We start from the raw sequence: 26,967 nt of genomic DNA on the forward strand, positions 1-26,967 counted from the left end.
AGTGCCGTGTGATCAAAACAGTGAAGGGGAGGGTAGGGACTAAATCAAAATAGAGTTGGAGGGGGAAATAATGCACTCCACTCCCTGCGGCGCCCACCTCTCCCTGAACAACTCCAGGGTGTTGGTCGACACCGCGTGCTCCTTCTCCAAGGACACCCGGGCCCTAACGTAACCGCGGAAGAGGGGCAGGCAGTCGGCCCTAACGACTCCCTCCACGGCCCGCTGCCTGGACCTGTTGATGGCCAGTTTGGTCAGGCCCAGGAGCAGACCCACGAGGAGGTCTTCAGACCTGCCCTCCCTCCTCCGTACCGTGTGCCCGAAGATCAGGAGCGTTGGACTAAAGTGCAACCAAAAGCAGAGGAGGAGGTTTTTGAGAAAATCAAAAAGGGAGTGCAAATGCCCACACCCAATATACACATGGTCCACGGACTCCACAGCACCACAGATCAAGCAGTTGGGCTGGGAGTCCGTGAACCACAGCAATCTGCGGTTACAGGGGACAGACACTCCTGTTTCCATCTGTCAGCCAGGGCTCCCTGATTGAACCAGGTTGACAGCCCCAATCAGGGAACTCAGATTCTATGTGGCTGACCCCATTATAATCACTACAACATGGATGTCCATTGTCTATGAAACGATAAAACGAAAGGACCTCAATGAACCTCCGCTCAGTGAACTTCAGCGTTAGGGAATGCATGTAGTCACAGCCCATAGGGTCATAACCTGTGGGAGCTGAAATAGACCATTCAGTCCATCCAGTCCAATCCACTGTTCAATGAAATCATATCTCATCTGATAATCCTTAACTTCTCTTTCCTGTCTTTTACCCCTTGATTTTCTTATATTCCAATAAAAAACTGTCTCAGCCTTGAATATACTAAATGAGCCAGCCTCAACAGTTCTCTATTGTAAAGAATTCATTAGAATCATACCCCTCTCAGAGACTAAATTCCTCCTCATCTCAGTCTTAAATGTGGGACTCCTCATTCTGAGATTGTGCCGTTCTGAATCATGGAATCTCCCACCAGGTGATACAACTTTTCTACTCTGTCAAGCTCCCTAAGAATCTTATATATTTCAATAAGGGCTCCTCTCAATTTTCCATATTCCAACCTTTGCAGGCCCACCTACTCAATCTTTTCCAGAGGATAATTCCCCCACACATGGTGGCTTCTCTGGACTGCCTTCAATGCCAGCAAATCTTTCCTTCTTAAGTGGACTGGTGTATTGTATAGATATAGCAAAAGCTCCCTGCTTCTATACCCTATTCCCTTTGAAATAAGCAAACTCCCTCCTCTCATGGAAAGGGTAATGCTGACGATCACAGTGAGGGAGGCTGGTTGCATTGACTTTGACGACAAAAATCAAAGGTTTTGCCATTGGATGGAATGTAAGAAAGCATTGTGACTCAGCGCCTTTAAGGGAGAAGACAGCCACAAGGGGAGAAGGTTTTACAGTCATAGAGATGTACAGCATGGAAACAGACCACCTTCGTCCAAATCAACCATGCTGACCAGATATCCTAAATTAATCTAGTCCCAGCACCTGGCCCATATCCCTCCAAACCCTTCCTATTCATATACCAGATATCTTTTAAACGTTGTGATTGTGCCAGCCTCCACCACATCCTCTGGCAGCTCATTCCATACACGTACCACCCTCTGTGTGAAAAAGTTGCCCCTTAGGTCCCTTTTAAATCTTTCCCCTCTCCCCCTAAACCTACACCCTCTAGTTTTGAAATCCTGTACCTCAGGGAAAAGTCCTTGCCTATTTATCCTATCCATGCCCCTTATGGTGTTATTATCCTCCAGAAGGTCACCTCTTAGCCTCCGATGCTCCAGGGAGAACAGCCCCAGCCTATTCAGCCTCTTCCTGTAGTTGAAACCTTCCAACCCTGGCAACATCCTTGTAAATCTTTTCTGAACCCTTTCAAGTTTCACAACATCCTTCCTATAGCAGGGAGACCAGAACTGAACATAATGTTCCAAAAGTGGCCTAACCAATGTCCTGTAAAGCTGCAACATAACCTCCCAACCCCTATATCTGTCCGATAAAGGAAAGCATAACTAATGCCTTCTTCACTATCCTGTCTACCTGAGACTCAACTTTCAAGGAACTATGAACCTGCACTCTAAGGTCTCTTTGTTCAGCAACGATCCCCAAGACCTTACCATTAACATGGACAGGTTGGACCAAAGGGTCTGTTTCCATGCTGTACACCTCTAGGTATATAAGCCCTGTCCTGATTTGCTTTTTCAGAATGCAGCCCCTCATATTTATCTAAATTAAACTCCATCTGCCACTCCTCAGCCCATTGGCCCATCTGATCAAGATCCCGCTCTACTCTGAGCTGGGTCTGGGTGGGATGCACTTCAGAGGGTTGGGGGGATCTCAATGGGTCGAAAGGTCTATTCCCACACTGTAGGGATTTGACAATTTTGTTCTCCACAACTGGGTTCCACCTGTCCAAAGTTCTCACGGGACTCAAATCTTTCACAGGCCCTGAGCGAAACATAGCTCCTAGCATCTCCAACATGATGGCCCATATTTAGCCTCGGCGGATTACCTTGATCCCCAGTTCAATGGGCACGATGCCTGGGATTAGTGTTTGCACCGATGGCAGTGCCCTCTCCTCTAGCCTGCAGCTCAGCTCCTCCCAGTGGTTAAGCCCCATTGGTTCTGAAATGGCTGAATTTGTTTCCGTTTCAGTAGAAAACGTCTGGTGTGTGCATTATGCTGCTTTTCCTGCTCAGATCATCAAAGGCTCTGATCAGAGCCCAGGAGACCTCTCGGCAGGTTTGGAGTTTCTGAGAACCCCAGAGAGTCCAGGAGATTCAGAGCCGCTGTGAACCTTTACTCATTCTAACTTTATTTTAGTTTTAAACAAATAAGCTTTGGTACCACAAAACCTAGTGGCCTTTCAGATAAACAGAACAAAACAGACACAAAAGCTTAGGGAGAGGCCGGGGCTGTTTTCCCTGGAGCGTCGGAGGCTGAGGGGTGACCTTATAGAGGTTTACAAAATCATGAGGGGCATGGATAGGGTAAATAGACAAGGTATTTTCCCTGGGGTGGGGGAGTCCAGAACTAGAGGGCATAGGTTTAGGGTGAGAGGGGAGAGATATAAAAGGGAACTGTGGGGCAACTTTTTCATGCAGAGGGTGGTACGTGTGTGGAATGAGCTGCCAGAGGAAGTGGTGGAGGCTGGTGCAATTACAACATTTCAAAGGCATCTGGATGGGTATATGAATAGGAAGGATTTAGATTAATATGGGCCAAGTGCTGGCAAACGGAACTAGACTAATTTAGGATATCTGTTTTGCATGGACGAGTTGGACTGAAGGGTCTGTTTCCATGCTGTACATCTCTTTAACTCTATGATACACACCAATAGACTCAAGAATAACTTCTTCCCTGCTGTTATTAGACTTCTGAACGGAGTACTCAAATGTCAAATCTCATGTCGACCTTGCTCTCAGTGCACATTCTCTGCAGCCATTGTATTCCGTGTTCTGTTTTATCACTCTATGATCTTTGTATGGCATGATCTGCCTGTGCAGCACGCAAAACAAAACCTTTCACAGTGCCTAGGCACATGTGACAATAATAAATTAAATCAAAAACACATTACACTCACAGTATAAAGCAAAATCTCCAGGTTTACATGATAACATCTTCACTGTGTTCTGTACAACCTACTCAATGCCCTTAGGGAGGGAATTCCAGGATTTTGACCCAGTAACAGTGAAGGAACCAGCGCTATAAAATTCCAAGTCGGGATAGTGTGTGAATTGGTGGGAAACCTAGACTCACAGAGATGTACAGCACAGAAACAGACCCTTCAGTCCAACTCGTCCATGCCGACCAGATATCCCAACCCAATCTAGTCCCATTTGCCAGCATTTGGCCCATATTCCTTTAAACCCTTCCTATTTATATACCCATCCTGATGAAATGCTGTAATTGTACCAGCCTCTACCACTTCCTCTTGCAGCTCCTTTCGTACATGCTCTGTGTTGCCCGTTAGGCCCCTTTCAATTCTTTCCCCTGTCACCTTAAACTCCTGCCCAAACTTGCCTATTGCGTAGAGTTGTCAAAATAGAGACAGGCCATTCAGCCCATTTTAATACCTCACTCGAGCTTCTTCCATCTCTGAGTGATCGGCACACAGAGTCATCTTTAAAACCAGTCAGTTTGAGGGGCAGGTAGTTCTGACAGAAACCATGCCGGTATTCACCCCTCATCTCGCTCCACAGTGAAACTGGTTCTCCATAAATCCTTCACTCCTGCCTGAATCTACTCTGTCCAGTCTCCTAAGAATCTTGTTCTTTCAATAAAGTCACTTTGCAATCTTCTAAATTTCAATGACTACAGGCCCAACCTACTCTATACCACCCTTCATCAGACAGACCCTCCATCCCCAGGATCAGCCAAGTGAATCTTCTCTAGAGTGCCTCCAATACCAGTATATCTTTCCTCAGGTAAGGAGCCCAAAACTGTTCACAGTCTCCCAGCTGTGGTCTGATTAGTGTCCATGCCAACCAGACATCCTAACCTAATCTAGTCCCATTTGCCAGCATTTGACCCATATCCCTCTAAACCCTTCCTATTCATATATGCATCCAATGTTCTAATTCTACCAGCCTCCACCACTTCCTTTGGCAACTCATTCCATACATGTACCACCCTCTGTGTTGCCCCTTAGGTCCCTTTCAAGTCTTTCCCCTGTCACCTTAAACCTATAGTTTTAGCAAAACCTCCCCACTTTTATACTACATTCCCTTTGAATTAAAGTTCAACATCCCACTTGTCTTCTGTATTACCCGGTGAGCTAACTGTTTTTTATGATTCAGAGACAAGGACTCCCAATTCCCTCTGCTCTGCAGTTTTATGCAGTCTTTCTTAAATAATATTCAGCTCCTCTCTTCTTCCTGCCAAAGTGCACAACCTTATGTTTCCCCACATGATAGTCCAAGTTTTTGCCCGCTCGCTTAGCCTGTCCATATCCCTTCGTGTGTCGTCCCCACAACTTGCCTTCCCCCTCTATTTTTGTGTCCTAGACAAACTTGGCTGGGGTGCTTTCACTTTCCTTATCCAAGTCATGAGTACAGCCGTCCAAATCAGGTTAATGCACTTACTCCTGGCAGCTATGGAGCTCAGGCACAAAGGGAGTGGGGTGGCAGGGGCATAAGAGAGATGGAGAAAGAGTTGGAAATCTTGCTAAACTGCAGACAAGAGTACAATTCAAACCCTGAGCTCATAGGAGTCACAGTTTGGGTTTAATTAGGTTCCCCTGATTTCCTGCGCGGGGTTACAAAAACATAGCTCCATGCTAAGTTTACAATAGTGACCTTTCTCTGTGGAAAATAAGCAAGAGGTGTTACAAAGGAGTACTGTCCTACACTTGCACCCCCTTAACCTCCCCCACCCAACACACACACGCACACACAGACTGAAGACCCTGAGGAAATGGAACTTTTTCAAGCCTTAAATAACTCTTTCTTCCCACTTTTAATACCTCTGTGTTTCTCAACTACTCATTGTGAAGACACAGAGAATTTAATGTTTTACATAAATCTCATTCTACGCCCCCCAACACACACACACACACACACACACTCTTCACATGGACATCACTTGGTGCCAACTGGCTCTGGAAGTGTGGAAGAGACAGCAATATTGGTTGTGGAACAGGCAGCTACTTTTCATACAGCTGTTTCCATTTGCTTTTCTTTCAATCAGGAATCTAGAGCCACAGGCTAATGTTCTGGGGGACACAGGGTGAAATCCTGCCCTGGCTGCTGGTAGAATTTAAATTCAATTCATAAACAGCTTGCCTCAGTAATGGGGACCATGAAACTGCCATCAATCGTTCAAAAGACCCATTCAGTTCTCTAATGTCTTTCCGGAACAGGAATGTTCCATCCTTTGGGGACAAAAGTGTGGTGCTGGAAAGACACAGCAGGGTCAGGCAGGTAGAGGGTTATTGCAATTGGTCAGTAGGAAGGGTGGGGCAGATAGGTGACTGGAAAGATGGACAGGTTAAGGTCACGTCGGAGAGGCAAGAGGGAAGGGGAGAGTTGGACATGGGATAAGGCTGGGGGAGGAAGGACCTTGAAGCTGGCGAAGTCAATATCGAGGCCATTGGGCTGTACATTCTCCAGGTGAAATATCAGGTATTGTTCCTCCAGTTTACGCTTGACCTCACCCTGACAGCGGAAAAGGCTAAGGATGGGCATGTCGTTGAAGGGAGTGGGAGGGCGGAGTTAAAATGGATGGCAACCAGAAGGTGGGAGTTGGTTGATGTCTGGTCTGGTGGCTCCAGCCACACTGCAAAATGGTTGCCTCTTAACTGCCCTCCGAAGTGTCCAAGGAAGTCGCTCAGTCCCAGGAAGTGTAGGTGAGAGTGAGGACTGCAGATGCTGGAGTCGAGAGTGTGGTGCTGGAAAAGCACAGCAGGCCAGGCAGCATCCGAGGAGCAGGACAGTCAATGTTTCAGGCATAAGCCCTTCGTCAGGGATGAGATCATTCCAGAGAATGTAGGGTTGGGTAACATTCTTACTTAAGCTGCTTGCATCTCATTTTGGAATAAAGGAGAAAGAAATATTTAGACACCTTGGCTCCAATTTTGAGACAGTGGGACGTATTCCCTAGCACAACGCAGTTAGACTGGGGTTCATCTCCAAAACAAGACAGAATTGCGAATCTAGTCCCCGCTGACAAGCCAGGACCATCCTGAGGAAGTGCTGCCATGTTGATGGTGGGATCAAGGTAGGAAATCAAGGTAGGAAACCTTGGTCGAATGGACAAGATCCTGTGGCCCAACTGGACAAAAGTGCTGGAAAGTTCTTCCCTAACACCTGGTCTACATTTATCCCTCAAGCAACCTCACAAATGGCACGGTCACATCAGTGTGAGCTTGCTGTGTACACAAAATGGCTGCCCGCACCTTCTCTGCTCCAACGTTTGGCTGCAAAGAAATTTGAGATGTTGCAAGGTTTCAGAAAAGCACAACTTGACGCATTTTTTTTCCCTCCGTGATCTGTTAGAGGAAAACTCTTACGAAAAGTCCATCGGCACTTTGGAGGGCTCCGTCAGTTGGTCAGGTGATCAGAGTTGGCCTAGTCAGCTCAGGCTGAGTGAAATCTTTGCTGCCTGGTTCAGCGCTTGCTCACCGTGTCTCGGTGATAGAAACAAGCAAATGTATCTGGAGGGTTTAAGTATGGAAGAGTGCTCACCAAGGAACAATCTTCCTTATTCAGCTCTGGTGCTGCACAAATTAGACCAGTAAAAGCAGTCAGCAGCTCGCTCATTAAACACTGCGAGCTTTTTAAAAGCAAATATCTGGCATGTCATCCCACGGTGGTTTCCAGACTTCTTTCACTTATTTTGCTTTTTTTTCCTCTCAAGCATAGAATGACAAGGCTGGTCTCTCTGTAGTTAGGTTTTGAACTCTGCCTACCCCGACCCAATCTGTGGATGATTTTATTGCTTCGATTTTTAAACAATGACCCAGTTTGCGATCAGCAGGGGGTGTTGTGGGGTGGCACGGTGGCTCAGTGGTTAGCACTGCTGCCCCACAGCACTCGGGACCCAGGTCCGATTCCAGCCTTGAGCGACTGTCTGTGTGGAGTTTGCACATTCTCCCCGCGTCTGCGTGGGTTTCCTCCGGGTGCTCCGGTTTCCTCCCACAGTCCAAAGATGTGCAGGTCAGGTGAATTGGCCATGCTAAATTGCCCATAGTGTTCAGGGAAATGTGCAGGCTAGGTGTTTTAGTCAAAAGAAATGTAGAGAAATGGGTCTGGGTGGGTTGCTCTTTGGAGGGTCAGTGTGGACTTGATGGGCCAAATGGCCTGTTTCCACACTGTAAGGATTCTAACTTTCACTCCTCCGGGCAGGAGGGTGTGCCTTTTGCCCATCCCACCCCCTCCCTTTGAAGATTCCATCACATTCCAGATGCTGCGGGATCCAGTTCCACTTTCCGGGAATGCGGTTTTACAAATCATGCCTGCACCCCGTTCCCAGCGTTTGAGAATCCAGCCCGTGATGCTGGTGCAAAGTAAAGTCAGGCAGGATGCAAAGGCTGATATCCGATCCAGGGCCACGCCATTTCCACTAGACCACTTGTGTTGCTTACTGTTCTCTCAGAGCATTAACCCTTTCACTCCAGATTCTTCACCACTGCTGGGGTTAGGGTTCTGAAGGAGCAGGCAAAGGAATTCCAGGTTAACTTGCCTCAGGAACAATACTGCTCCTTTAAACAATCACATGCTGCGCACTAACCCCAGTTCACACTCTATTCACAAAAACAGCTTCCTGCCTTCCTATTCCAACACTGAGCAGATTGAGATCATTCCCCTCATTTGCAATGGGCTCATCCCAACTTGGACTGTTCCATTTTCACATGCTTTCCTCTCGGGACCATCCCATTGGTAGCCCCACCATTAGTTACAGATCAGGCTTGAGTCTGGCTCAGGGATTGGTGCAAAGCTCTGCGTCATTGAGTCGCTGAGCCATCCAGCACGGAAACAGACGCTTAAGTCCAACGAGTCCATGCCAAACATAATCCCAAACTGGACTAGTCCCACCTGCCTGTTCCTGACCCATATCCCTCCAACCCTTTCCTATCCATTTTCTTAACCAAATGTCTTTAAGACATTGTAACTGTACCCACATCCACCACTTCCTCAGGAAGTTAATTCCACATGCGAACCACCCTCTGTGTAAAAAGGTTGCCTCTCATGTCTTTTTTAAATCTCTCTCCTCTCACCTTAGAAATGTGCCCCCTGGTCTTGAAATCCCCCATCCTAGGGAAAAGACAACCTCCGTTAAACCTAACTATACCCTTCATGATTTTATAAACATCTACAAGGTCGTCTCTCAACCCCTTACGCTCCAGTGAAAATAGTCCCAGCCTATCCAGCCTTTCTTTGTCACTCAAACCTTCCATACCCAGCAAATTCCTGGTAAATCTCCTCTGATCCCTCTCCAGCTTAATGATATCCTTCCCATAACAGGGCAACCAGAACTGGACACAGTATTCCAGAAAAGGCCTGTCAAAAAGTAACCTGAGGTGATTAATGGGGCGCACGGTGGCTCAGTGGTTAGCACTGCTGCCTCACAATACCACAGGATCTGGGTTCAATTCCAGCCTCGGGCGACTGTCTGTGTGGAGTTTGCACATTCTCCCCGTGTCTGCGTGGGTTTCCTCTGGGTGCTCCCGTTTCCTCCCACAGTCCAAAGATGTGCAGGTTAGGTGAATTGGTCGTGCTAAATTGCCCGTAGTATTCAGGGATGTCGGAGCCCTGAAAAACCTCTCACAACCCATTTCTCTGCAACACCTGGCTCACCCACAGCATCCGGGATGGAGGACACATCTCTGCGTTGAAGGCAGATTCGGGCTGAAATTGTTGCCACGTCTGTTGTCAAATCAGCAGCGGGGGGGGGGGGGTCACACACCCCCTCACCGCTCTCCCCCTCTCCAGCTTGCGGGTCTGGAATCACATGTAGGCCAGACCAGGTAAGGCTGCCAGTTTCCTTCCCTTAAGGACATCAGTGAACCAGATGGATTTTTCCAACAATCGACAATTAATTTGTGGGTCATATCTTAAGTCCAGATTTTTAAAAATTGAATCCAAATTCCACCATCTGCCGGGATTCGAACCTGGGTCATAGAATCATAGACTCCCTACAGTGTGGAAGCAGGCCATTCGGCCCATCAAGCGCTCATTGACCCTCGGAAGAGCATCCCACCCAGACCCGCTTCCTAGCTCTGCAGCACTGCAGACCCACTTGCGCAGCGTCTCCGAAATCCCTCCTCTTCTGGGAAAGGAACTGATTCATGATGCTGCCTCTTTCTAACCAGTCCTGGAGCTGGGCTGGCTGCGTGTTGAACCTAAAAGCTCCTCCTGCATTCTCTTATTTTCCAGTGACTACGTATTGAAATCCTAACACTCCCAGCCCACTCTCACCTAATGTGGTGTAAAAGTGGAGATGCTGATGGCGGGGGTTTGGGGGACAGGTGGGGAGATTGTGGAACAGGAGAGACTTCAGATGGTTCCAGTAGTACGCATGGGTGCCCTTGGTCAGATTCCCATGAAGTCATGGTATTTGTTAAAAGCAACTTAATCCCCAGGAGAATTCTAGGACGCTGTGTGCCCATCAGCCAGTCAGTGCATGTCTTGTCTATTCCTGTCAAATATCAGCTGTGCGTCAAATGGAGCAAGGCAATTAACACATTAGGGGCTGTACAGAAGGAAAAGGGAAAAGATATTTGAAAATGTCCCCATTAAACTCTGGAAGAGTGGGCCCACATTATGTGTGGAATAAATATTTTGCAACAGAGTCACTGATATTGTGAGATCATGGGGCGGGACAGGCAATGACCTCGTGGTATTATCACTGATAACCCAGATTCCCAAGCAATGTTCTGGGGGCTCGGGTCTGTGTGGGTTTCTTCTGGGTGCTCCGGTTTCCTCCCACAGTCCAAAGATATGCAGGTTAGGCTAAATTGACTACGGTGTCCAGGGATGGGCAGGCTAGGTGGGTTAGCCATGGGGAGTGCAGTGTTACAGAGTTGGGGGGGTGGGTCTGGGTGGGATGCTCTTCTGAGGGTCAGTGTGCACTCGATGGGCCGAATGGCCTGCTCCTACACTGTAGGGATTCGACGATTCTACAACCCGCATTGAGCAGAGATTCACATGGATGATCCCTGGAATGTTAGGCCTAACATCTGATGAACGGCTGAGGATCCTGGGATTTAATTCATTAGAGTTTAGAAGGTTGAGGGGAGATCTAATAGAAACTTACACGATAATGATTGGCTTAGAAAGGGTGGACGCTGGGAAGTTGTTTCCATTCGGCGGGGAGACTAGGACCCGTGGGCACAGCCTTAGAATTAGAGGGGGTCAATTTTGCACGGAAATGAGGAGACATTTCTTCAGCCAGAGAGTGGTGGGCCTGTGGAATTCATTGCCGCGGAGTGCAGTGGAGGCTGGGACGTTAAATGTCTTCAAGGCAAAGATTGATAAATTCTTGATCTCAAAAGAAATTAAGAGATATGGGGAAAGTGCAGGTGAGTGGAGTTGAAATGCCCATCAGCCACGACTGAATGGCGGAGCTGACTCGATAGGCCGAATGGCCTTACTTCCACTCCAAGGTCTTATGGTCCTGTGGACCCGGGTTTGAATCCCGCCAGGGCGGATGGTGGAATTTGGATTCAATTAAAAAAAATCTGGAGTTAAGAGTCTAATGATGACTCACAAATTCATTGTCAATTGTTGGAAAAACCCAACTGGATCACTAATGTCCTTCAGGGAAAGAAACTACTACCCTTATCTGGTCTGGGCCTACATGTGACTCCAAACCCACAGCAATGTGCTTAATTCTTAACAGCCCTCTGGGGCAATTAGGAATGGGCAATAAATACTGGTCTAGCTTCATCCCATGAATGAATAATAAAGTTATAAACTTTATTTTACATACAAATGTGTACCATACAGCTGCACAAGGCAGTCATTGTACGTTATGATCCGAGGTGTGTGCAGATGTAAGCTAGTTGCTGGGCACTAATAGTTTAAACAGGAGAGCATTAAAACCAAGTGTAATTCTCCCTCTAACCAGTGTTGCATGCATTAAAATGTCAATGTTTCTTAAATGCTTTGTAAGAATTCTCTGTGGTGCTGTCATGCTGCAGACCTGTCACCAAGTTAATGGGATAACTGAGACCAGCAACGTGATCATCACTGCACTGCACGATCAGAGTAGGATGGTCACAAAAATCTGGACCCAAACTGAGTCAGTGACAGGAACAACTCAACCTGGAAATAGCTCATAATTCACAGTCTCAGAAATATAGGAGAGCTCCCCTGGTCAGGGGTGGGGAGGGGGCGTAGGATAGTCTCCGATAAGGATCCCACACATAGGAGCAAATCACAGAAACCTTACCTTAGAAGCAGCCATTCAACCTATCGCGTCCACATCATTCCTCTGAGGAGCATCCCCCCCAACCCACCACCCTACCTCTGCATTTCCCATGGCCAATCCTCCTACCCTGTGCATCTCTGGACCCTATGGGGTAATTTCCCATGGCCAACCTACCTTAATCTGCACATCTTTGGACTGTGGGAGGAAACAGGAGCACCCGGAGGAAACCCACGCAGCCACGGGGAAAATGTGCAAACTCCACACAGTCACCCGAGGCTGGAATCGAACCTGGGACCCTGGTGCTGTGAGGCAGCAGTGCTAACCACTGAGCCATCCATGGTGGCATAATTGAAATTACAGATTGCATCCATTCAGAGACTTGTAACAAACACAGAGGACATTTTAATGGGAAACTTTGTTTTCCATCAGTAAGACCAGAATAGCTCAAATCCAAAAGGTCTAAACAAAATCAAATCCGAAGAACTGCGGCTGCTGGAAATCAGAAACAAAATCAGAAATTGTTGGAAAAATTCAGCAGGTCAGGCAGCATCTGTGAAGAGAAAGCAGAGTTAACATTCTGGCTCCAGTGACTCTTCTCCAGAATTGGGAGTTGTGGGTCACTGGACCCAAAACATTAACAGTGCTTTCTCTCCACAGGTTCTGCCTGACCTGCTGAGTTTCCCAACAATTTCTGATTTTGTTTCAAATCCAAAAGGTATTGATTTGGTTGAATGCATGCCGGGTAGTTTTTTGCAACAATATTTCTGAGCTAACAGGAGAACACACCATACCACATCTAGTTAATAATCTGGTGAGAGAACATTGTTCTAACAGTGATCAACATTTCACTGAAAGCATTGCTATATTTGCAAAAGAGAAATGTGACACACTTACCAGGATTCTGGAAATTCACACAATTAAGTTTAATAGGATGAGACAGAGACTGGTGAAAGTATAACTGGTGAAGTGCTGCATTTTGGAAAAGCAAATCTGAGCAGGACTTATACACTTAATGGGAGTGTTGCTGAACAAAGAGACCTTGGAGCGCAGGTTCATAGCTCCTTGAAAGTAGAGTCGCAGGTAAATAGAATAGTGAAGAAGGAGTTTGGTATGCTTGCCTTTATTGGTCAGAGTACTGAGTACAGGAGTTGGGAGGTCATGTTGTGGCTGTACAGGACATTGGTTTGGCCACTTTTGGAATATTGCGTGCAATTCCTGTCTCCTTCCTATCGGAAAGATGTTGTGAAACTGGAAAGGGTTCAGAAAAGATTTACAAGGTTGTTGCCAGGGTTGGAGTATTTCAGTTAGAGGGTGAGTCTGAATAAGCTGGGGTTGTTTTCCCTGGAGCGTCAGAGGCTGAGAGGTGACCTTATTGAGATTTATAAAATCATGAGGGGCATGGGTAGGGTGAATAGAGAAAGTCTTTTCCCAGGGTTGGGGGAGACCAGAACTAGAGGGCATAGGTTTAGGGCGAGAGGGGAAAGATATAAAAGGGAACTAAGGGGCAACATTTTCACGCAATGGGTGGTACGTGTATGGAATGAGCTGCCAGAAGAAATGGTGGAAGGTGGTATAATTACAACATTTAAAAGGCATCCAGATTTGTACATGAGTTGGAAGGGTTTGGATGGATATGGGCCAAGTGCTAGCAAATGGGACTAGATTAGTTTAAGATACCTGGTCGGCATGGACGAGTTTGACCGAAGGGTCTCAGCGACTAATTAAGAGGTAAAACTACTGATAAACGGTTTTCCGAAGAGGTATTTGGCCTGTATATATCTAAGAGGAGAAAGCTGTATTTACCATACAAAATGGCCAAAGTTAACTAAGAGCTGAACAATAACAGAAAGCTAAAGGAAAAAGCACACCAAAATATGAGAAATAACACAGATCCAGGCAACTGAGAGAATTATAAAGTACAGTATGGGAAAATAAAAATGATGGAAGTTGCAGAACAGAGGCTTGATGAGAGCGTTAAAAAAGCATCAAGATTAAGGCAAGATATTTTACATTTATAATGTTTTAAAGGTGACGGAGACTCTTTAATAACAATAATATCACAATGTAGTGGTATTGGAAATTAAAATAAGCAAACGGCAAACTTGTTGAATAACTACTTTGTGTTGAGTAAATTCACTGTGGAGCTGGGATAATTTCCATGACATTCCAGGGAAATTAATAATGTATCAACTGGAACATACTAAAGTCAACATGAATGAAAAGGTGGTATTTGGACAAACACTGGCACGAGAGAAAAACAAGGGCCCCAGCAAGTGATGCTTTCCACACCATCTCTTAACGGAGGTCAGTGAGGAAATTGCAAACGTTTTGTTTTTCCAAAGCTCTCTTGAATTCGGAGTGGTTCCTTCAGATTGGAAAATTCCAAATGTTTTTTTTTTCCAATTGCATTATTTAAAAAGGTGAGAGAGTAAAACTCAGAGATTTTAGATTTGTTAGTCCAACAGCTGTTTTGGGGAAGTTACTGGAATCTATAGTAACGCACATGCTTTAAGCATATAGAGCACGTCAGAAAAGTTTGAACTAATTTGAGACAGCCAACATGGCTTCTTAAAGGGCAGATTGTATTTGAAAAAACTGATTTGACATTTTGAGGAAATAACTACAGTAGTAGAGAGGAATGTTGTTTATGAGCGTGGTTTTCAGGAAGCACATAATAACGTTCCACATAAAAGACAGTAAACTAAAGTTAAAACTCATTAAATTGAAGACTGTTTCTTGACCTGGTTAGGACAGTGGTTAGGCATTAGAAGCTGGATAGTAGGAATGGATGTGTACTCAACTTAGAAGGTAGTTAGATGAACCTAGAGATTGCCACTATTCCCTGTGTTTATTAATGACTTACATTACGTTACAAAGCAAGTTTATCCAAGGTTATTGATGAACACAAGGGCTGGTGAGGTAGTAAATACTGTGGACAGATTAACTGAATGATTGTGGCAGACACATTTCAACACAAGAAAACAGAATCTCAGAGTCATCGAGATGCACAGCACAGAAACAGACCCTTTCATCCAACTCGTCCATCCAATCAGCTGTCTGAAATTTATCTAATTCCATTTGACAGCATTTGGCCCATGTTCCTTTAAAACATTCTTATTCATATACCCATCCAGATGCCTTTTAAATGTTGCAATTGTACCAGCCTCCACCACTTCCTCTGGCAGCTCATTCCATACACACACTACCCTCTGCGTGAAAAGGTTGCCCCTTAGGACTCTTTTAAATCTTTCCCCTCTCACCCTAAACCTATGCCCACTGGTTTTGGACTCCACCACCCCAGGGAAAAGACCTCATCTATTCACTCTTTCCATGCCCCTCATAATTTATAAATCTCTATAAGGCCATCCCTCAGCCTCCGACGCTCCAGGGTAAACAGCCCCAGCCTGTTCAGCCTCTCCCTATAGCTCAAACCCTCCAACCCTGGCAACATCCTTGTAAATCTTTTCTGAACCCTTCCAAATTTCACAACATACGAAGCTATAGCAGGGAGACCAGAATTGCATGCAGTATTCCAAAAGTGGCCTAACCAATGTCCTGTATAGCTGCAACATGACCTCCCAACTCCTACACTCAATGCTCTGACCAACAAAGGAAAGCATACAAAATGCCTTCTTCACTATCCTATCTACGTGTGACTCATTTTCAGGGAACTATGAATCTGCACTTCAAGGTCTCTTTGTTCAACAACACTCCCTAGGACCTTACCATTAAGTGTATAAGTCCTGCTAAGATTTGCCTGTCCAAAATGCAGCACCTCGCATTTGTCTAAATTAAACTCCATTTACCACTCCTCAGCCCATTGGCCCATCTGATCAAGATCCCATTGTAATCTGAGGTAACCTTATTCATGGCCCACTACACCTCCAATTTTGGTGTCATCTGCAAACTTGCTAACTCTACCTCCTACGTTCACATCCAAATCATTTATATAAATTACGAAAAGCAGTGGACCCAGCACGGATCCTTGTGGCACACCACTGGTCACAGGGGTCCAGTCTGAAATGGTCTCATCATCTGTTATAGATTAGGAAAGAATTGATCAGAGCATTTTTTTTAAACATCGCAGTCATCGGAAAAGTGAAAACTTAAAGAGGTCTGGAAGGGTATCATTGAAAAATAGCAGTCACGTACAAAACAAATCAAATGTGCTAATGAAATATTTGGAGCAGATTACAGCAGATGCTGGAAAATGTACTGAAAACAATAAATGCTGGGGATCACTGCAGGTCAGGCAGCATCCCTGGAGAGAGGGCATGCTAACATTTTGAGTCCAGATGACTCTTCATCATAGCAGGAATATGAACCTTTGTAAGTGGAGGTATCAAACATAAAGGGAGTAAATGTACCTGGGAATAGTATCTGGAATATTGTGGACAATTCGAAACTCTGCTTCTTAGAAACAGTCTACTGGTCTTGGAAGCACAACAGTGCCGATTTGCCATAATGTTACCAGGGTTCCCAGGGTTAAATTATAAGGTGAGGATATATAAGCTAGAATTGTTTTCCTTGGAATATTGAAGGTTAAAGAGTGAATGAGGTTTCTAGGATTTTTGAAAGGACTCAATGGTACAGATGAGGAGAAAATAATTCTAACTCTTTTTTTCATTCTTTCATCATCGCTAGCAAGGCCAATACCTGCTTCTCATCACGAATTACCTTTCAATCGAATGGGTTGCTTAGCCAATGAAAAATGAGTGTAACTGTTAGCGGTGTAGATCTGCAGTCATGTGGGAAAGGCTGGGAGTATTCCTTCACTAATGCAGCTTAGTGAATGAGGTGGGATTTAATATTAAAAGTTAATATATTAAAAGTCACCTATACTCAGACAAAAATGGAATTTTCAGCAATTTCTATTTTTGTCTCTGAATTAGAGCATCTGCAGTTCTTTTGGGTTTCACCATTACTCGGACTAGCTTTGTAAATCATTTGTATTCATTGAATTTAAACTCCACTAGCTGCCATGGTTGAACATTTGCTTCTGAAGGATTAGCTTGGGCCCTGCAGGGATCAGCAGTGTAGTAACCTTAGCTCTATACCCCCCAATCACCTTGTCCCAGCTGGTATGGAGACCTCATAAAATCAGAGCCAAGTAATCAGGTTAAGAAGGAATTAGGAAATAGACCATCATACAAGGGGTGATAGGACTGTGGATGCAGAAAATGGGAGGTACTAACAAAAGTATTTTGCATCAGAGTGTCTTGTAGAAAAGGATATGGACAATCGAGAACGTGAGGAAATAAATAGCAACATCTTGAATAATGTCCATATCACAGAGGAGGTGGTGCTGAATGTCTTAAAATCCCCAGGATCTAATCAGGTGTACCCTAAAACTCTGCGGGAAGCTAGGGAAGTGATTGCTGGGCCCCTTGCTGAGATATTTGTGTCATTGATAGTCACAGGTGAGGTGCTGGAAGACTGGAGGTTGGCTAACGTGGTGCCACTGTTTAAGAAGGTAAAGACAAGCCAGGGAACTACAGACCAGTGAGCCTGACGTCAGTGGTGGGCATGTTATTGGAGGGAAATCTGAACGATAGGATTTACATGTATTTGGAAAGGCAAAGACTGATTAGGGATAGTCAACATGTCTCACAAAATTGATTGAGTTTTTTGAAGAAGTGAAGAAGTAATAAAGAGGGTTGATGAGGGCAGAGTGGTGAACATGATCTATATAGACTTCAGTAAGGCGTTCAACAAGTTTAGACTGGTTAGCAAAGTTAGGTCACACGAAATAGAGGGAGAACTAGCCATTTGGATACAGAACTGGCTTCAAGGTAGAAGACAGAGGGTGCTGTGGTGCCCCTGGACCCCTGTGACTCCTGTGACCAGTGGAGTGCCACAAGGATCGGTGCTGGGTCCACTACTTTTCATCATTTATAAAAATGATCTGGATGTGAGCATAAGAGATATAGTTACTAAGTTTGCAGATGACACCAAAATTGGAGGTGTAATGGACAGCGAAGAAGGTTACCTCAGAATACAATGGGACTTTGATCAAATGGGCCAATGGGCTGAGGAGTAGCAGATGGAGCTTAATTTAGATAAATGCGAGGTGCTGCATTTTGGGAAAGCAAACCTTAGCAGGACGTATACACTTACTGGTAAGGTCCTAGGGAGTGTTGCTGAATAAAGAGACCTTGGAGTGCAGGTTCATTGTTCCTTGAAAGTGGAGTCGCAGGTAGATAGGATAGTGAGGAAGGCGTTTGGTATGCTTTTTTTTTATTGGTCAGAGTATTGAGTACAGGAGTTGGGAGGTCATGTTGCGGCTGTACAGGATATTGGTTAGGCCACTGTTGGAATATTGCGTGCAATTCTGGTCTCCTTCCTATCGGAAAGATGTTGTGAAACTTGAAAGAGTTCAGAAAAGATTTACAAGGATATTGCCAGGGTTGGAAGATTTGAGCTATAGGGAGACGTTGAATAGGCTGGGGCTGTTTTCCCTGGAGCGTCGGAGGCTGAGGGGTGACCTTATAGAGGTTTATAAAATCATGACAGGCATGGAGGGGGTAAATAGACAAAGTTTTTTCCCTGGAGTGGGGGAGTCCAGAACTAGAGGGCATAGGTTTAAGATGAGAGGGGAAAGATATAAAACGGACCTAAGGGGTAACTTTTTCACACAGAGGGTGGTGCGTGTATGGAATGAGTTGCCAGAGGAAGTGGTGGAGGTTGGTACAATTACAGCATTTAAAAGGCATCTGGATGGGTATATGAATAGGAAGGGTTTAGAGGGATATGGGCTGGGTGCTGGCATATGGGACTAAATCAGTTTAGGATATCTGGTCGGCATGAATGAATTGGACCGAAGGGTCTGTTTCCGTGCTGTATAGTTCTATGACCCTATGACTCTAACAGATACCAGCTCAATTAGTCATTTAAAATCTGGGATTGGTCGATTTTTATTAATGAAGATTATGAAAGGGATAAGGAGCTAAAATGGATGAAAGTGGCATTGTGAAAAAGATGAGCTCTGATCTTAGTGAATGTTGGAGTAGGTTTGAGGGGCTGAACAGTGAGGTCTATTTTACTGTGTTCCCTTTGTAGAATTACAACAGAATGTTTAACAAATAAACGATTCTGGTTGTGAGAAGAATTTTCTCAGGCAACAAGGAGTATTCAAGTTTCCCTGTCAGTTTACCATCTGAAGGTGTCCACAGAATCAACTGTATTGCTGAGTGACAGAAAGCTGCAATGAAACGAGAGCGAAAACAGTGCCCGAGTTCACAAAAGATAGCACATTGTCTAAAAATAGAAAGTTTTACATTAATCGGTCCTCCTATTTCAAAAGTGTTTTCCCAAAATGGGAAGGATCCAAGAAAAATATGCATCAAATTCAAATCAGCAAAAAGGCCGGCTTCAGTTTCAAGAACTGGAAGAGAAATTGCTTTTCCAAAATCAAAGTGGAAATAAATCTTCTTTGGATGAGTTACAAGGAATCTTGGGGCATCAGGCTTTTGCAAGCTTCAAGTGAAAGTATGTTCGCCAGCAAGACAGGCAGACGCCACACCCACTCCTGGATTTGCAAATGAGGTGCCTTGCTTGTGGTACAGTAAGGGCAGAGTTACGTTAATTGCATCTGGGTATCTCATTGTTAATGACCTACTGGAGATGCTGCAGACCAAAATGCAACAGAAAAACTGAAAGAAGCACTGGAAATTAACAACACGGCAGGGTGGCTCAGTGGTAAAGCACTGTTGCCTCACAGCACCAGGGTCCCAGGTTCGATTCCTGAGGGGGTTTCCTCCGGGTGCTCCGGTTTCCTCCTACAGTCCAAAGATGTGCAGGTCAGGTGAATTGGCCATGCTAAATTGCCCGTAGTGTTAGGTGCATTGGTCTGGTTGGGTTACTCTTCAGAAGGTCAGTGTGGACTTGTTGGGCTGAAGGGCCTGTTTCTATACTGTAAATAATGTAATCTAATCTAAAAACAGAAACAGCAGGTCTGGTAGCATTGATGGAACTCATTCTGATGAAGGGTCACTGAACCTGACACATTAACTCTGATTTCTCTCCACAGATGCTGCCAGGCCTGCTGAGCTTTTCCAGCAACATATGTTTTTGTTTCTAAATACCACATAACCTGGATTGTCAGTTCTCTGTAAACCTTCAATGCGATGTTTTGAGGGTGAGGGTTGGGTAAAGGAATGGGTTGTGATGATATTGTGGCTTTAAGAGGTGTATTTTGTTTGTTTTTTGTGAAGAAAGGTTGAGAGAGAAGTAGTGAGCAGTCTACTCAGAGTCACCAGAGTACACAGCTTGTGAGGACTTTTGTTTTTACAATTGGAGCAATAGAAGCAGCCTGAATGGGTAGGGTCAAGCTCCCACAGAAGCAGGATTTTTAATTTTAGCTTTTCAATAGTAGTTTTGGGGTAGTGAAGCTAGATGTAGAAGCTGCAAAGAACAATGCAGCATAGGAACAGACCCTTCAGCCCTCCAAGCCTGTGCTGACACAGTTTGCCCTCCCATACTAAAACTGTCTTCGCTTACAGGATCCAAATCCGTCGATCCCCTTCCTATTCACGTATCCGTCCAGGTGTTTCTTGAATGCTGCTGTTGTAAGTGCTTCCACCATCCCCTCTGGCAGCACGTTCCAGGCACTCACCACCCTCTGTGTGAAACACCTGCCTCGCACATCTCTTTTAAACATCCCCCCTCGCACTGTGAACCTGTGTCCCCTAGTAATTGACCCCTCTACCCTGGGAAATAGCCTCATACTTTTCACTCTATCCAGGCCATTCACAATCTTATAACCTTCTATCAGGTCGCCCCTCAACCTCCTGCGTTCCAGTGATAACAAACCCAGCCTATCCAACCTCACTTCATAGCTAAGATCCCCCATACCAGGTAACATCCTGAAGAAGGGCTTATGCCCGAAACGTCGATTCTCCTGTTCCCTGGATGCTGCCTGACCTGCTGCGCTTTTCCAGCAACACATTATCAGCTCTGATCTCCAGCATCTGCAGACCTCACTTTCTCCTCAACATCCTGATAACCCTTTTCTGTGCCCTCTCCAAAGTATCCATATCCTTCTGGTAGTGTGGTGGCCAGAACTGTACGCAATATTCCAAGTGTGGCCAAACTAAAGTTATAAAGTCATAGAGATGTACAGCATGGAAATAGACCCTTCAGTCCAACCCGTCCATGCCGACCAGATATCTCAACCCAATCTAGTCCCACCTGCCAGCACCTGGCCCATATCCCTCCAAACCCTCCCTATTCATATACCCATCCAGATGCCTCTTAAATGTTGCAATTGTACCAGCCTCTACCACTTCCTCTGGCAGCTCATTCCATACACATACCACCCTCTGTGTGAAAACGTTGCCCCGTAGGTCTCTTTTATATCTTTCCCTCTTTCACCATAAACCTATGCCCTCTAGTTCTGGACTCCCCCGAACCCAGGGAAAAGACTTTGCCTATTTACCCTATCCATGCTCCTCATGATTTTGTAAACCTCAATAAGGTCACCCCTCAACCTCCGACGCTCCAGGGAAAACAACCTCAGCCTGTTCAGCCTCTCCCTATAGCTCAAATCCTCCAATCCTGGCAGCAGCATAACTTGTCTATCCTTATACTCAAAGCCCCTTCCAATGAAAGCAAGTATGCCAAAGACTTCTTTAACTACCTTATCTACCTGCACTGCCACTTTCAGTGATCTGTGGACCTGCAGTACATCTCTCCCTGCTACTCTCTCTCTCAAACAGATGTCCTTTCCTCCTGGACTGAGATAATCTATTTTACTGAATTTGTTTTTGCCAAGGGTGTGTTTATGAGATGTTACGATATTGGAAGAGATCCTGTTTATTGGAACAAATAAGTAGTTAAGTAATCTATTATTCTGTTAAGTTTTCCAATGAATTATTCCAATTTCTTCTTTCTTTTGTTTTATTTTAACTATAGTGTATAAATAAAGTGTGTTTTGCTTCAAACCTGGCAGTTTGACCAATCAAATTGCATCCAGAACACAACATCTGGCACTTACCTTTAAAATAAGAAAAAGTTAAGGTCTGATCTGTCTCCTTAATATGTTTTGAGGGGGGTTTGGTCTGGTCCATATCAGGATAAAGAAACTGAATCCTGGAAAAGTGGGTTGTTAATACTTTAAATCACAGGCACATGCAGAAATCCTAGAGTGAGATGGGGAAGTGATGACCTAGTGGAATTATTTCTGGAACACTAATCCAGCATCCCAGGTAACATTCCAGGGACTGTGTTCAAATCTTGCCATAGCAGATGGTGGAATTTGGATTCAATAACAGTCTGGTATTGAGCACCTAACAAAAACATTGTCAAAAATAAAAACCCATCTGGTTCACTAATGACCTTGAGGGAGGGGAACTGCCAACCTTACCTGGTCTTGGTCTATATGTGACAACAGACCCACAGCAACATGGTTGATCCTTAACTGCCCTCTGGGCAATTAGGGATGGGCAATAAATGCTGGCCTGGCCAGTGACTCCCTCATCCCATGAATGATCAAACCAAACAAGACTCCTTCCAGCTTCTGCCCAAGTGACTGTGTGTGTGCGTGTGTGTGTGCCTTTTTACAGATGACAGCAGTAGTAGCAGTGTGAGCAGTGGTCAGCCCCTTCCCGAGGGATCGCAGTCAGACTTTGCAAGTGAAGACATCCCTGGAAAGCAGCTGGGTAAGTAGCCACTGGAAACTTGACAGGTCCTTTTCTGGGACAGGGACCTGACTCCTAATGAAGACCAGACTGAGTTATTTGCTGGCACGTGAAGCTGATTTAGATTCAATCTCATTCCCTTTCCTAGCTGTAGGGTCAAAGACTGTAGCAGCAAAGTGTTTCCTGTCATGGAAATGCATCCCAAAACTCCCCTGCTGTTAGATGTGGCGGAGGGTGAAGGATTTACTTCCCCGTGGCATATTTAACGTATTTGATGGAGCAGAGGTCAGAGGGATTTACTCTCTCACATAACCCAAGGCACCCTGACCTGAGAGTGGAAAATGAGACACTCAGTCCTTCATCGAGGTGACTTCTGTTGCTGAGGGTCCAATCTAGTTCTGGATGTAGGTTTGCTCACTGAGCTGGAAGGTTCATCTTCAGATGTTTCATCACCATACTAGGTAACATCTTCAGTGAGCCTCCAAATTAAGCACTGGTGGTGTAACCTGATTTATATTTATATATTTGAGCTTCCTTGGGTTTGGTGATGTCATTTCCTGTGGTGACATCATTTCTATGATATTATTTCCTGTTCTTTTTCTCAGGGGTGTAAATTGGATCCAAGTCAATTTGTTTGTCAATAGAGATCCAGTTGGAATGCCATGCTTCTAGGAATTCTCGTATGTGTCTCTGGCTGTTTGAACAGGAAACGACATCACCACCCCAAGGAAACTCAAACATATAAATAGAAAGCAGGTTACACCACCAGTGCTTCATTCGGAGGCTCACTGAAGATGTTACCTAGTATGGTGACGAAATGTCTGAAAACAAACCTTACAGCTCAGCGAGAAAACCTATATCCAGAACCTCAACCTGAGCTACAAATCTTCTCACAACTCAGTCCAATTCAGTGTTCGCCTTACGTGCAAGTCATTCTGCTATAATGTGACAGTTATGTTTCACCACAACCTCACTTTGTAGGAGGTTCAGTGTGTTCGCGTTATCCAAACAACATCCACAATCCATCAATCACGTTGTAGCCAATTCATGCTGATGTTATAGCAGAACAACCTGGGCACAATAACAATTTTTATGACTGGGTTTATTTACTGTCGGTGATGATGGCACTCGGTAAGTTCCTCACTTTTCTACGAAAACCCCCGGGATGTGTTATGCATCTTGTTAGTGTCCAGCTTCAGAATCAACTCTCCTCTGCCATCTCAGACTAGGGGGATATCGTCCTGTACTGACCGCAGGCATCTCCTCATTCACATCAGGGTACCAGGGGTGCCCTGTGGCTACATGGGGGCTTAAGTCAGAGCTGAGGATATTAGTGATCCAGGAGCACATACAAAGTATGTGACTGGCACTGACTCTGAGGTACTGGCCACGTCCCTAACTCCAGAGGGAGTTTTCTGATAGGTATAGAATAGAATCCCTACAGTGCGGGCCATTCACCCTGTTGACTCCATACCAACCCACCAAAGAGTAGCCCACTCAGACCCAGCCCTCTACCCTTTTTTCATAACTCCATGTTTCCCATAACTAACCCACCTAGCCTGCAGGTCACTGGACATTTTAACACCAATCCACCCTAACCTGCACATCTTTGGACTGTGGGACGAAACCGGAGCACCCGGAGGAAACCCACGCAGATGCAGGGAGAATGTGAAAACTCCACACAGACAGTCAACTGAGGCTGGAATCGAACCCGGGTCTCTGGTGCTGTGAGGCAACAGTGCTAACCACTGAGTCACCAATTATGTCAAATAAACCTGACTCGAGAGACCCCAGAGCAAGAAAGGACATGAGCCTAGGTCTCCTGGTCTAGAGGCAGGGACATTACCACTGCACCACCCGCATCCCTAGCTACTCTGATAACTTTACCACACCCACTGGGGGCAGCCCATTGAGTACTTGAAGCATTTGGTCTGTGGGGTGGCACAGTGCCTCAGGGGTTAGCACTGCTGCATCACAGCACCATGGTCCCAGGTTCGATTCCGGCCTCGGGTGACTGTCTGTGTGGAGTTTGCACATTCTCCCCCGTGTCTGCGTGGGTTTCCTCTGGGTGCTCCGGTTTCCTCCCACAGTCCAAAGATGTGCAGGTTAGGGCTAAACTGTCTGTAGTGTTCAGGAATATGTAGGTTAGATGTATTAGTCAGGAGGAAATGTAGAGTAAAAGGGCAGGGGGATGGCTGTGGGTGGGTTACTGTCGGTGTGGACTTTTGTTGAGGTGAAGGGCCTGTTTCCACACCGTAGGGATTCTATGATTCTACACAAGGATCCAAGTGAAGCTCAGTGTCTTGACATCTCTCCCTCTAAACCCCCATCCCACTTCCCTCTCCTCCCCTCAGTGAAGCCTCGGTTTACACAGCCCAGTAAGATGCGGCAGCGGGTGATAGCGAGGCCTGTTGGCAGCTCAGTCCGGCTGAAGTGCACGGCGAGCGGAAACCCCCGGCCCAACATCGTGTGGTGGAAGGACGACCAGCAGCTGTCGGAGAACAAGAGGAACAGGTGGACCCTGAGCCTGAGGAATCTCAAACCCGAGAGCAGCGGGAAGTACACGTGCCACGTCTTCAACTCGGCCGGAGAGATCAACGCCACCTACAAACTCGATGTGGTCGGTGAGTCTCTACTCTCGCAGGAGATGACCTCAGAAAGGTATTGGGGGGTGGTACAGGGGTAAGGGACTTTCATTTGTGTAGCACCTCTCCCAACCTCAGGGCAGCTCTCAGCTAATGGCATACCTTTGAAGTGAAGTCAATGTAGTAATGAAGGAAACGAGGTAGTCAGTGGAGAGGAGCTGGTGCCCTCGTGGTCCTATTGCTTCATTATTAATCCAGAGGCTCCAGGTATTGTGCTGGGGACACACGTTCAAACCCTATCATGGCAGATGATGGAATGTGAATTCAATAATAATCTGACATTTAAAGTCTATTATTGACTGCAAAACCACTGTTTACAAAAAAAAAAGGGATAAACCTATCCTGTTCATAAATATCCTTTAGGGAAGGAATCTGCCATCCTTACCTGGTCTGACCTCCATGTGACTCCAGACCCACAGCAATGGGGTTGACTCCTAACTGCCCTCTGGGCGATCAAGGATGGCTAATAAATGCTGGCCTAGCTAGAGATGCCCTCATCTAGTGAATCATTAAACAAAAACTTCTCACAAGCTGTAATGACTGGGTAAAGGGTCTCTGTGCTGCAGCTGTAGTGTCCCTGCATCTGGGCCAGGAGGCCTGGGTTTAAGTCCTATTTGCCTCAGATGCGTATTGCAGCACAGATTGGGTGAAAATGTCTGTAGTGACTGGATAACCTGACTGTTCATTGAGGGGTGAATATTAACTCCCTCATATTTGAAACAAAAACAGAAATTGCTGGAAAAACTCAACAGAATGCCTTCTCTCCATCAATGCTGCTAGATCTGCTGAGTTTCTTCAGCAATTTCTGTTTGTCTTTCTGATTTCCAGCATAGAACCTAGAACATAGAACAATACAGCACAGAACAGGCCCTTTGGCCCTCGATGTTGTGCCAACCTGTGAACTATTCTAAGATCATTCCCTACACTATCCCATCATCATCCATGTGCTTATCCAAGGATTGTTTAAATCTCCCTAATGTGGCTGAGTTGACTATATTAGCAGGTAGGGCATTCCACACCCTTACCATTCTCTGCGTAAAGAACCTGCCTCTGACATCTGTCTTAAATCTATCACCCCTCAATTTGTAGTTATGCCCCCTCGTACACGCTGACGTTATCATCCTAGGAAAAAGTCTTTCACTGTCCACCCTGTCTAATCCTCTGATCATCTTGTATGTCTCTATCAAATCCCCTCTTAGCCTTCTTCTTTTCAATGAGAACAGACCCAAGTCTCTCAGCCTTTCCTCATAAGACCCTCCCTCCAGACCAGGCAACATCCTGGTAAATCTCCTCTGCACCTTTTCCAGTGCTTCCACATCCTTCCCGAAATATGGTGATCAGAACTGTACACAATATTCCAAGTGTGGCCGTATTAGCATTTTGTATAGTTGCAGCAAGATATTGTGGCTTGGGAACTCAATCCCTCTCTGAATAAAACCTAACACACCATATGCCTTCTTAACAGCGCTATCCACCTGGGTGGCAACTTTCAGGGATCTATGTACATGGACTCTAAGATCCCTCTACATACCCACACTACCAAGAATCTTTCCATTGACCCAGTACTCTGCCTTCCTGTTATTCTTACCAAAGTGTATCACCTCACATTTATCTGCATTGAACTCCATTTGCCACCTCTCAGCCCAATTCTGCAGTTTATCCAAGTCCCCCTGCAACCTGTAACATTCTTCCAAACTGTCCACTACTCCACTGACTTTAGTGTCATCTGCAAATTTACCAATCCATCCACCTATGCCTGT

At 45.6% G+C, this 26,967-nt stretch overlaps 1 protein-coding gene across 1 annotated transcript in view; it reads left to right on the forward strand.

The window, feature by feature from the left end:
• The window catches only part of LOC122556846 (fibroblast growth factor receptor-like 1), a 177,247-nt gene that overhangs the window by 142,370 nt on the left and 7,910 nt on the right, over positions 1-26,967 (forward strand). Inside the window, exons 4-5 of the mRNA XM_087995497.1 lie at positions 22,488-22,583; positions 24,917-25,186. Of these exons, the coding sequence (XP_087851623.1) occupies positions 22,488-22,583; positions 24,917-25,186 (366 nt within the window). The remainder of the gene's footprint in view (positions 1-22,487; positions 22,584-24,916; positions 25,187-26,967) is intronic.

Source organism: Chiloscyllium plagiosum, unplaced genomic scaffold (genome assembly GCF_037043375.1).
Source record: "Chiloscyllium plagiosum isolate Xiang-an unplaced genomic scaffold, Cpla_swu_hap1 HiC_scaffold_16, whole genome shotgun sequence".
Lineage (NCBI taxonomy): Eukaryota > Metazoa > Chordata > Chondrichthyes > Orectolobiformes > Hemiscylliidae > Chiloscyllium > Chiloscyllium plagiosum.